At 28.2% G+C, this 12,380-nt stretch overlaps 2 protein-coding genes across 2 annotated transcripts; both read right to left on the bottom strand.

Annotated features, from left to right (window-relative positions):
• Nucleotides 1–290: 290 nt before the first annotated feature.
• Nucleotides 291–860, bottom strand: LOC130804146 (uncharacterized). The gene has a single exon (XM_057668483.1). It carries the CDS (start codon nucleotides 681–683, stop codon nucleotides 453–455), a length of 231 nt encoding a protein of 76 aa, XP_057524466.1. The 5' UTR covers nucleotides 684–860; the 3' UTR covers nucleotides 291–452.
• Nucleotides 861–2,841: 1,981 nt separating this feature from the next.
• LOC130803836 (ATP-dependent RNA helicase dbp2-like) lies at nucleotides 2,842–4,795 on the bottom strand. Its single transcript, XM_057668036.1, has 4 exons — nucleotides 4,645–4,795; nucleotides 4,367–4,404; nucleotides 4,153–4,275; nucleotides 2,842–2,889 (listed from the first exon to the last, which is right to left on the bottom strand). The coding sequence occupies exons 1-4, from the start codon at nucleotides 4,793–4,795 to the stop codon at nucleotides 2,842–2,844; spliced, it is 360 nt and encodes a 119-aa protein (XP_057524019.1).
• Nucleotides 4,796–12,380: the final 7,585 nt, after the last annotated feature.

Genomic DNA, 12,380 nt, shown 5'->3' with positions numbered 1-12,380 from the left:
TAATTTTTACTTTAAAAAAGTAGGTATATTACTCTTTAAAATTATATTTTTATATTGATCATACTTATAAATGTAAACAAGTATATTAAATTAAACCACTTAATTAGGCAATTATATTCGGATAGTCCAAGCTCCTTGAGCTCCTTAATCGTGTTCAACATAATACGATTTTCATAAGCGACAAAATTCAATACTTTAACATCTAATCTAACAACAAAAAAACGATTATACAAATACAATCAAATTAAAAATGGACAGTATAACAAACCATTGAAAAATACAAAAAAAAAAAAAACACAGTTAATTACTTCATCTTATTATCACAGCTCAAATACAGACTAAACACACTTTATATTTATTAAAATCACATATTTAATTGATATTATTACAATCTAAAACCTTATTTTAATAGAAAAAGATCCTAAACCAATTAATAATTAATTTTGACACATTCAAATGGGAATAGCATTACTAACAGAAGGATAAACCACAGTAGCAGGATGACCCATTATTTTCTTTCCTTTCCTATGCTTAAATGGATAAACCAAGACTCCTATAGGCCACTCCACCACCGCCGACACCGCGAACGCCACAAAAGCTAGTGTGGGACCCACTATTTTACACCTACATGGGTTACTCCTGGTCCCACACTCCACACATATTGGAACTCCCAATATCGGCATCTCTCCAATCAATAATTAAACTTATCCAATAAATCAAGGTATGAGATTAAAGGTATGTAGCTAGAGAAGGTAAAAAGGTTTGATAAATAACGAAGACTATAAGTGTAAGTTTTCTAAAAATGGTGAGATTATAAGCTAAACGAAGCATTATTTTTTATAGGTTGAGGCTTGAGTATGAACAACAAACACTTGCTTTTTTTATTCGAGGTTTTTCAAGATTAGTTTTGGATTTCATGATATTTTTTGGAGGAATTAAGAAGCCGGTGACACGTGTCTGATCATGGTGTTTTATCTAGTTCACGTGTCACTTTCTGCTTATTAATTATTATATATTATATTTCTTTGGAGTACATTGTATAATTAAGTAATAATTGGGCTTCTTATCCATTATTGATGGGTATCTTTGTGATACGGTTGGTTGATTGAAGCCCAATTTAGAGTGCTGGATTTCAGCCCAAATGTTAGACTTTGTTGAAAGAGGAAATTTTGAAATACTTAAGCAAAAAAAAAAAAATTAATTAAATAAACTAAATTTTAAACTTATTTCAAAAGTAAGGGTGAAATTCTTAAACCTAAGATTTAGGGCTGTTCGCAGTTAGTAACTGCGAACAGTAACAGGACAAAATAGTTGTTCCCAGTTACTAAGTGGGAACAACTATTTTTGTCTTTTTTGACCTGTTCGCAGTTAGTAACTACGAACAGACCCAAACCTCAGGTTTGGGATTTTCACGCTTACTTTTAGAATAAGTTTAGAACTTAGTTTATTTAATTAATTATTTTTTTCTTAAGTGTTTCAAAAATTCTTGAAAGAGCAACTCTTGTATTACAATGACACCATGAGACGGTTTAATTATGAGCTGCTAATATTTAGTTACAAAAAAATGATAATTTTTTTTATTTATTTAATTAATTTTTTTTAAAAAGATATTAATGAGGCTGTTTGTATGGACATGTTTCATAGTACGATAGTCTTATAGAAGACACAACTTTTAAGTAATTAAATTTGACTATTTAATCCTATTCAAAATTGGCTAATAGTAAAGTCGTCTTAGATGAGAAGTATTGTTGAAATTGGGTCATAAAGTTCATTTGTTTTGACTTGACTACAATTTAACAATTATAAAAATATTAATTTTTAAATTTAGACTTTTTATATAGACATATTTCACCTTGAGATGGTGTCATATAAGTATTTATATTAACCTTAATGCCTACTTGCAATATTTTAAATATCTTTTACATTATTTTAAGAAATATATAATAGACCGATCCAATTAGAGATGGTCTCTCACCAAAATTTGAGAAATTAGTATAGGGTGTAGATTAAATTTGAGTGGATGAGACTTGAAACAAGGAGAAGCTTTAGCAGCAAAATACAATGACGTTCCTAAGGCTAGAATTTAAACTCTCTACTTAAGAACAAGATTGAGAAATAAATCCAAAATAGTAGAAAATCTCAATTTATAAATGCAAAATTACTAATAATATCTATATATCACTATGGCCTAATTTATCTTTGCCCATCTGAAATCAATTATCCAATTTTTATTCAGTTTATCCTATTAAATTTACTACATTTTTAAATTGGTTCGATTCATTTAGTTTGCTATATTTTGATAAAACTAGTTACTGTATTCTATCATTTCACCAGTTGGTCAAACAAATTAAATGAACTAGCCCGACAAATAATTTTGAAATAAGATGAAAAAGGAAGGGAAGGAAAGAAGAAGAAGATAGAAAAGAAGAGATAAGGGCTAAGGCTATCTTGCAGAGAGAGAAGAAGGGTTTCTTAATATGGTTGAATTTCATAAGGAATAGATACCTTAAGCTAAAGTTCTTATATGAATGACCAAAGAAATACAATTATGGCTAAGAATTGAATTCCCTTTTCTCTCTTATGTTCTGTAAAAATAAAGTATATGATTCTCTTTTAATGGACTACCTTTTTTTGTGTCACTAAAACCTTCATGTTTCAACTCTGCCCTATCTTGCATCAAACTACAATTTTTCATTCTTTAAAATTGATTCAACAACAATATAACATTTAGCCCATAAATCTAACGCGTCTCTTAGAGAGACCATTTCCCGCAATAATTTGTTATTCATCATTGACCAGACTTCAAAATAATTTCAAAATTATGAAAAAACAAATGTGGACCTAAGACTCGGTTTTAAACTGATCTAAAACAATTAATTCAAAATCAACCTGAGAATCCGAATGAATGCCTCAAGTATGAAATCACTTAACAAATGGGTATTATGTAAGTCTTATAGCACTAGTTTACTCCCTCTGCTCATGAGCGGAATTTGGATTTAAACACTTATTAAAATCAATTCAATCAAAAATTTAAACTGATCATTATAATTACGACTAAGATTTTAACTATAATTATAAACATGTAAGCGTTTAGACAGAGTTGAACTTTGTTTGATCCTAATTAGTAATCAATTTGAATAATTTAGATGTTTTAATGTCTTAAATATTTCCAAAATAAATCCCATGAATGATGAATAGCAAGCTTCTCACCGACCACAAAATAATATGATACATCCTTGTGAGTAGTGAAATAAGAAGTCAAGAATAATGCTTTAGGTAGTAGAAGTTCAATAAGTTCATTCACACGAATAAACTAAGGAATCACTTCACATGGGTACCCAAAATGATCATCTCATCATTTATTTCACCTTTTCTTTTTTAAATTAGTGGAAAATCGTGGCCAGAACACTTTTTAGTCATTAGTTAATAATTCTAAGAGAAATTATATGTTGTGTCAATTATTCAAATATTAGACTTTCATTATCCATAAGCGGATCATATAAAGTCCAATTGCACTACAAGACACAATTACACACCAAATTCTCATACAACTATTTCTCTAAGGTGAATTGTTATTGTATTGTGTATAATTTTAAAAAAATATTTTATTTATGTTATGATTACGATAATTCCTGTTTTATAAGTTATTCATTGAGAATAAATTATTGTTTTAACTCAATTTACTTTTATGAATATATTGGTTGAGTTGGTGATTTAATAATCACTCTTTATAAGATGTTGATATTGAGTTTTACATGTATATGATTACCGAGGAGTATATATGGTTTCCTTAATGTTGTTGCTAGAACAAGGAACTTGTCGTTGTTCTTGCTGCTGAGAGATAAAGATTGATTGTGCTTGGAAGGTTGTTTGAATGAGAAACCTTCTTCTGACAAGCAATTTTCCTTTTTTGTTTAAGCAATTCATCACATAATATAATCTACTTTCTATTTACTCTAACAATATTCACGAAAGATTCATTCATTTAAGTTGCTGTTATTTATATCAAGTTATTATATTCAAATTTTATCGATTGTTACATTTTATTTAAATTTCTAATGTGTTTTAATCATAAATAGAATCGTATTATCTTAAATTTAAAAAATAATTAATTCACATGAAATTTAGCTAATTAAATTAAAAAAGTCTAACTTCCCATCTAGTCAATGTAGTCCTCATACAAAGCATAACCAAGGCATCCACAATTAATTTAGTTGTTTTCTTATACATGATTGATACTATCATACTAGCATCTAAAATTATTTCTTGAATCCTCTAGTTTAATTTATAGAATTAAAAAGCAACAACATCCACAATTCACACACACTATGCACATAAAACCAAAACAAAAAGCAAGAAAAAGAACCTTCCTTTCCACTATATTACTTTCCAAAATTCTCCCCTCTAAAAAGCCAAATTCCACCAAACTATATGACCATTATACACATATAACTACACCTCTATGCATCCATTATTTCATACAATAACTAACCCATCTTTCTTCTCTTCCTCTTCTTTCCTTGAATGCACCAAAAATGTATTTAAAAAACCATCTTCATCTACTACTACTAGTAGCTATAATTTTAACCTTATTTCAATTTCAACAAGCACAAGATATCAAGTGTGACACATGTATTCCTCAACCAATTCCTTCACCACCACCGCCGCCGGCACTTCCACCATGTCCACCACCACCCCCACCACCAGTTCCATCACCACCACCACCAACGCCAATTTTATGTCCACCGCCACCATTGCCACCATCACCGCCGCCGCCTCGGTGTAACCCTTGCATGGGACAACCATCACCACCTAGGTGGATTTATTCTCCTACAACTAATGGTTTGTATGTGACACAATATAATTATTCTACTAGTACAAGGTTACTACAAGGTGGTATTATGAATCTTGTCATGGTGTTTTTAGTAGGAGTTGCATTGGTGGAAAGAATTATATTGTAATGATGATGAAATAAAAATATTATATGGTGGGTAAGTGTAGATTATTATAAGGAAATTAATGTTGGATTAGCATTTTATTTGTAGTAATTTCTAATGATTTTCATCTTATTCCACTTGGTTAATTAGTTAGTTACATGTATTCAATTTAATCAAATGATGGTTGAATTGTGTAACTTAAATTCTCATATTTTTTGATATTGTAGTTCTTTAATTCCTATAATGAAATTTATATTGAGATTTTTCTTCTATAATTTTCACTTGTCAAATATGTGTGAGCTCACTAATTTTATCTATTTTGTAATAAATATACATGATATTCTCTTTCCTAGAATTATTTATGACCTCTCTTTCCTAGTACAGACTTTCATCTGTAAGTAATATATTAGTTTATGCAGTTAATTTCAATATTTTGAGATTAAGGATTTTAACATTTTCATCTGTAAGTAATATATTAGTTTATGCAGTTAACTTTAATATTTTGAGATTAAGAATTTTAACATTATTTATTTGTTATTTATTTTTATAAAAAAAATAAATCTTCTTTGTCATTCATTTCTAAAATCTTAATTTTTTGGCAATTTTGTCATCAATATAAAACATAAAGTGCATTAATTATTGGAGTCTTTTTTACTCCATGAAAAAAGAAAAAAAATAATAATAAAAAAGAGGTGAATAAATATGTATTGTGCTTGATGAAGAAGCAAAGATGCAAAGTGGAGGTGGGAGAAAAGAAGGATACTATTGTAATTCTAATGAACCAAGAGAGATATATTTTTAGGTACACATACTAAATGGGTGGTTTCTAAGTGGCATGCATTCTTTTCAAACAAGGCATACTTATCACAATTCACAAGTATTATTATTGTTGATAGGTTAGGTTGCCGTGAAAGCAAGTCCAACCATTATTTCATAACCTATTGTGTACTTCTTTGCCATTATAAGTCATAAAATACAAGATAACTCAATTCATTTAACAATTTAAAATAATGTATGCATGTTTTTAAATTTGTAACTTAATGAGATTAGATTTTACAAATGACACAATCTGCAAGTTACAATATTTTTTACGTTTAAAATAGTGTATGTATGTTTTTAAATTTGTACAATATACCATTTTTGATATTAATATATTAGCTTGTGACCATAAAATAAAGAATGACAATGAAGACACAACATAAAAAAAATATAATCTCATATTATTATTTAATTTAATTTAGTTGTTATCTATTAAAATTAATCAACCACATCCTACTTCAATCAATCTTAGTTTGATGAAAGTTATCTTACTTTTGAGAAGAGTTAGATTCTCATCCTTTTCATTATGTTAACTTTGGTTTTTCATACCCAAGTCATTTTAGTTGAAGTTTTGGAATCTTTTCTATTTTAATGGAATAACAATAGTAAACAAATAAAGACTATTTTCAAAGTCCAGCCACCTAAGTGACACAAACTTCTTGATTGTGACAAATGAACCTATTTGGTCCTTGGCACAACTTGTCTCAATTGCTCCAAATGCCTAGGCTAAATTGCCTCCCTCAACACCATTTGACTCAATAAACTCTTATAAAAATTAATTTAAGGGGGCAAATTCAAAACAACGTAGTAATACTTCGTTGCTATATAGCTTAAGAAAGTCTAAAATATTTTCCTATCTTCATCTAATTAAATTAAAGTAGACAAATCAATCAAAATTTATGACTCAAATATAATCCGACTTTATTCAATAATAAAATATTAATTTAGTATGAAAAAACTCAAAAATAATTATATATGATAACATATATTGTTTGGAGAGAGATAAGTGAGAATTAAATTTAAAATCTTACTAGAAAAATCGATTCAGATTATTTCAAATGAGACAAAATTTGATTCTCTTTCAACAGTTAAATTTAGTTATTATTTTTAATGGTTAATTAAGTACTTCCTCCGTTTTCTTTTGTTCTTCCCATTTACTTTTTGCACAATTTTCAAAGCAAATGTGTAGCGTAAATATCTCTTAATACCCGTCATAAAAAATTATAAAAAATATATAATAAAAAAGTATACATCAAGAAAAATCTAAAGAGATCTCACTGAATATATTCTAAATTTTATATATGTTTTAAAAATATTAATCAAATTTCTCTCTCTTTAAGAGGAATATTCTAAATGGGAATAACTTTAAAGAAAGGTGGGAGTAATAAATTTCCCATCATAGATAGTTATGTTCACCATCGATTTTATGATGTGAATACATGCAAGTCTACAATTCATACGTTATTTCAACATCATGTGCGCATGTCACCTTTGCATGTTTGCACATGGTGCTATTGCTATCATTTTTAGATGATGCGAATAGAGAGGGAACTAAGGGTATGCATCATTCAATAATTCAAATATCAAAGATCATACCATTGAATGTTATTCACCTTTCATATTATATGAATATTTAGTAATAATTATGTTATGAAAAAAAATATCACTAAACATATAAATTCCTTCATGAAGATTGTTGTATGGATTGAGTAATCTTGGATAATATTTCATATCTTAAACATATAAAGAGCATATTCAATATCACAAATTGTTGTATAAGAAAATCTCACTGAGAGACATGTTTTATACTTGAGTTAAGTAGTTCATTTAATATATATTATGAGTATACAAACTCTTGTTTAAGATCCTCTCACTGAACTAAAAAACAATCTCTCACAAAAATAGCTCATTTAATATGTCTAATTCCCTATCAAAGTTAAAAAAAAAACACCTTGTATTTGAAGTTCAGCTGGTCTTGGACGAGACGACCTTATAATGAGACCGTCAATTTGGGCCGGCACAATTCTCGCGTGTAACAACCTGGGCATTTTTCAATTTTGATCATAAAAGGTATCAATTTTGACCTTAATTTTCAAAATTAATACCTTTAAGGTCAAAATTGATGAATGCCCAAAAAATTAAAATATTGTCACAAACGCTTAAAATGGGTCGGCCCACACTCTTCTTAACTTGCGAACAGTCTCGTCCAAGCTTCTGTGTTTGAAGTTTTGTCAACTTCATTAGACTTATAGACGTACTTGTCTATTATGGACCGTGTCCAATCAAGTGGAGTTGAAACTTTGGCCCAATTCGGAAGTACCTTTTGATCCACATTACTATTGCCATCTAATTATTCACATTTTCAATTGAGATTCTGCAGTCGGTGCTACTTTTGTGAAATACTGTTTCTATGGTGAGATTATTTTAAAATAATGAGTTTATATTTTATGATGATTTGTATTAATTGGACTATATATTGTAATATTTTGAAATTTTGAAAATAAATAATTAATATTATTTATTAGAGTTAAAGAAGATTTATTAATAAGGGTAAGTAATATTTCTTTTATCATAGGAAAATAATTAAATATTTGGATTGAAATAATTCTACATTTTATTCTTTTGGGCTTAAATAATATCATAGCTATGAGCTTTATTATAATTATCCTATTAAAAATTTAAGCAGTTATTTATTTTTAAATAACCGTTTCTTTTCTGATTATCAACCAAGAATTTCAGTTATCTCCTCTTTCCTTGGAGCAATTGGCGGATAAACCAATTTTCTCAGTCTTCACTTTGCCTTGCGTGTGTATTAATCTGATATTCTTTTTATTTCTTTGTCTAAGATTAGTACTCTTCAGGTATGTAAATTTTGGTCCAACTTCTCTTCATTATTATTAAATTATTGATTCCTCTACAAATTTTTATTCTTTTTGTGTAACCCAATATTTGGCTTTTTCATGTCTGAAATATAGTAATATATTATTATTATTATTATTATTATTATTATTATTATTATTATTATTATTATTATTATTATTATTATTATTATTATTATTATCTCCAATTACTCTTGCTATTCTTTCTGGAGTTTGGTAAATTTTAATTATCTCATGGTTTCCTTTAATTAATCTTAAATCTATTAGTAATTGACGCACTAGCCAAATTCTCTTATTTGGTGGCAGTAAGATCAAAGTGGTCTTGCGACCAATTATTATTATACTTTAGCATATTTAATTTGTCATTATTGGGATAATTGTCTAACGATTAGAGTATGTAGTATTACTAGTTGCGTTTAAGTTGATTACTACGCAACAAAAACATTGCATCATCGATTTATCTTACTACGGAGTACGAAGTTCAGACATATACCTTCTCCAATCATAATAAATTTTAAAAAATTATTAAGGTGGATATGAATACTGATTACTAAAGTTGGGTATGAAGTAGTGCTAAACAGTAAACTAGTGACTACTAATTTTATAATCAATAAAATTAATTATTTAATTATGAATATATTAAACTAAGCGGATGGGCGGGTATACCCGCAGGTATTTTTTTGGTGTCACTACCTGCCCATTTATCTTGGCGAGCGGGTGTTACCAGTCCAAATTAATTTTTTTTTGAAAAACGTTGTTCAAGCCCGTCCGTTTTTCGAGTCGGGTGGGTCGAGCTTGGCGGGTAGCCCACCCATGAACAGCTCTACTCTAGAGCTATGGAATATCCTCTCAACTAGATACTTAGTGCGCACGAAGGTCTAGGATTGTTGTTTTAATATTATGTGTTATTCTCTTTTCCCTGTTTGTGAAAGCATGCTTTAATGAAAAATGTAAAAAAAATGTTTTACGTGAGGTGTGTCTACTCGCTCAACCTTCCGTGGTTGACACCTTTTCGTTTTGATTTTAGATTGCAGGTAAATTGCGGGAGCTGATGATTGATAAGTGGGGATATCGGGAAATGGCGTAATATATTATATGAATTTGTAGTAGCTTTAGTTTAGTATTGAATTTTACTAATAGTTGACAAATTATTGGGTTTTAAGACAAGAAATAAGATTTAACATTTGAGATTTATTCTTTTATGGGGTTATAGGTACCTTTGAGCTTATTTATATTTGATTTTAAGTTCACATTAATTTATTTATTAAAGTTGAGTTTATTTATAGTGCATTTTAAAGATTTATTAAAGTGTAAATTTAAAGTACATTTACTAGCACCTTAGCCTAATCAGGTAGATATTAGGTTGGGTGTGACACATACTTCATTTATAAAATGCGTCTCAGGATGAATCCACATCATACAATAATTTATTTTAATACAGTTTCATTATGAGATAATCTTTAATAGGCTAAATCTTAGAATAGGCTAAATAGTCTTGAATAAAACATTCACTTTGGATAATTGATTTATATTATTGCAATGAGACAGTCTCATACAAGAGATAGTCTCATGAAAGAGATAGTCTCATAGAATATTTTATTTCAGTTCAATAACTTCAGTTTGTATGATTAATAACTTCAGTTTGGATAATTGATTTTTCATATTTTTCAAATAAATTAATTTTACTTTATGAAAATATATACTTGCTATATACTAATTGCATTATTCTAAATAGCCCACCAAAAATCTTAAAGAGAAAAAAAATTCAACATGCGCAATTAATTTTATTTTTTGGAGTTGGAATAGGCAAGCCAATACCTGTAGACAAAATGAAAATATACCTGTAAGTTGCGTGCCTTTATCGAGCCAAAGGTCATACTCGCTGCAACTTTTTTTAATAAGAATATAATGTGTAATCTGTTTACCCTCCCAACATATTTCCTTCGTTCCATATTACTTTAATTTTATCAATTTAAGTTTTACACTATTCAACATGCTATTGTAATTTACATATTTCGCTATTATACAAGAAAAAACATAGTCATATGAGATTTTATTTTATTCGTCTTGTTACATAGTTTTATAATATTAATTTTTTATAATTTTTTGTTATGTATAACTCTAGATATAAACGAGTGGACAAACACATTGAATTGTGAAATATATGTCTAGTGCAAGTATTTTGAAACGTAAGAATTACATTTAACGACATCTTTAAAAATCATTAAAAGTGTACTTCTACATCACGTTCACAAAGAGGTACATGAAAACAGATTTCCAGAAGTTTATGTAACAAAAGCCCACAGATAGCACCTAGGAAGATCTACCTCGAATGTCCCCATTCAATAATCAACAACAAATTTTATACGCAATCAATTAAATTGTGAGACAGATCTATATAAAAAGTAAAAATATAAAAAATAAATGTGTATTTATATTTAAAATAAATGTTTTTAATTATTTTATTAAACTATTTAACTCAATTTAAAATGTTTAACATCAAAATTGTTTTTAATGAGAATTTATGTTCAATAAATATTCATTTGCCAGTTTCTGTTTTGTTTGATTATTCCGTCAATTACTTGCCCCGCGACTTACTCCTGTGGCCCATAATTGGGTACCTACCACTTCAACTTTCTTCTAATTTCTACACTTCCGGTCTATTATTTGAGTCAAATTATGCAATTTATTGACATGTGTATAAATTAAATTTTATGGATTTTAAAATATATTTATTTTAGTTGTGCTAAATATGAGTATAAATTTAGTGGATATTGATTCAATATATATAGTTACAAAAAGTCTTAATCATTAATATAAGGTATTGACATCTACCTGTTTATTTCGTCATTTTTAAATTTCTAACAATGAAAGAAAAAATTACTAACAATATTATATACTTCAATATGTTTTGCCAAATAACTTTATTTAAATACTTCCATGCATGTGAAACAATTATTGGAATAATTAAATTTTAGAACTATAATCAATCAAGAAATATTTATTTCAACAATTTATAAATAATAACCTAATAATAGTTCATAATACTAATAATCTTAGAGCTCCTTTATCCCAAATCTTGTAGGGCATTATAAGATACCTCCAATTCCAAGGATGTCCCTTCATTTTCCATGTCTTTCTCTCTACTTTCTTGTTGTTACTATTATTTTTTAAAACTTACTTTTTTGTCTTTAAATGCTTAGGTGAGGATAATACTAGTCCTTGAACATGCATCAGGGGAATATTTTACCAACTTCTTTTACAAATGTACATTTATTATTAATTTAGTCAATGTTCTACCCTAAATCATGACTTAACATTTACTTATTTATTTGTCAAATCGATATTTTTTTAATTCGTAATGTTTATAATATATCACTATTAGTTACAAGTAGTGTTGATCCTGAGATTTGATAGGTCCGGAGCAAAATATTAATTATAGACCCCTAATTACTAAATATATCATTATAGCTCTTTAACTATTAAATATTAAAGCGTTGTTCATCTAACATTTTGGATGGGCTTGAGACACATCAGCAAGTCTTGTATAAGATTGTCTCACCGTGGGACGGACACATGTAAGTAGCCCAAATTCAAACTTACATAGTAATTACCTAAATAAAAAACAGTTCTTTTTCATTAACTTTTAAGAAATTAAAAATTAAGCCAACCCATATTAAATCGTTTTACGATGAGACGCTCTTATATAATCGGCCCTAATTCACAACAAAGGTAATACTTTCAT

This window comes from Amaranthus tricolor, chromosome 17 (genome assembly GCF_026212465.1).
Source record: "Amaranthus tricolor cultivar Red isolate AtriRed21 chromosome 17, ASM2621246v1, whole genome shotgun sequence".
NCBI lineage: Eukaryota > Viridiplantae > Streptophyta > Magnoliopsida > Caryophyllales > Amaranthaceae > Amaranthus > Amaranthus tricolor.
Note: the sequence above shows the minus strand (reverse complement) of the source record. Positions and strands in the feature narration are given on the sequence as shown.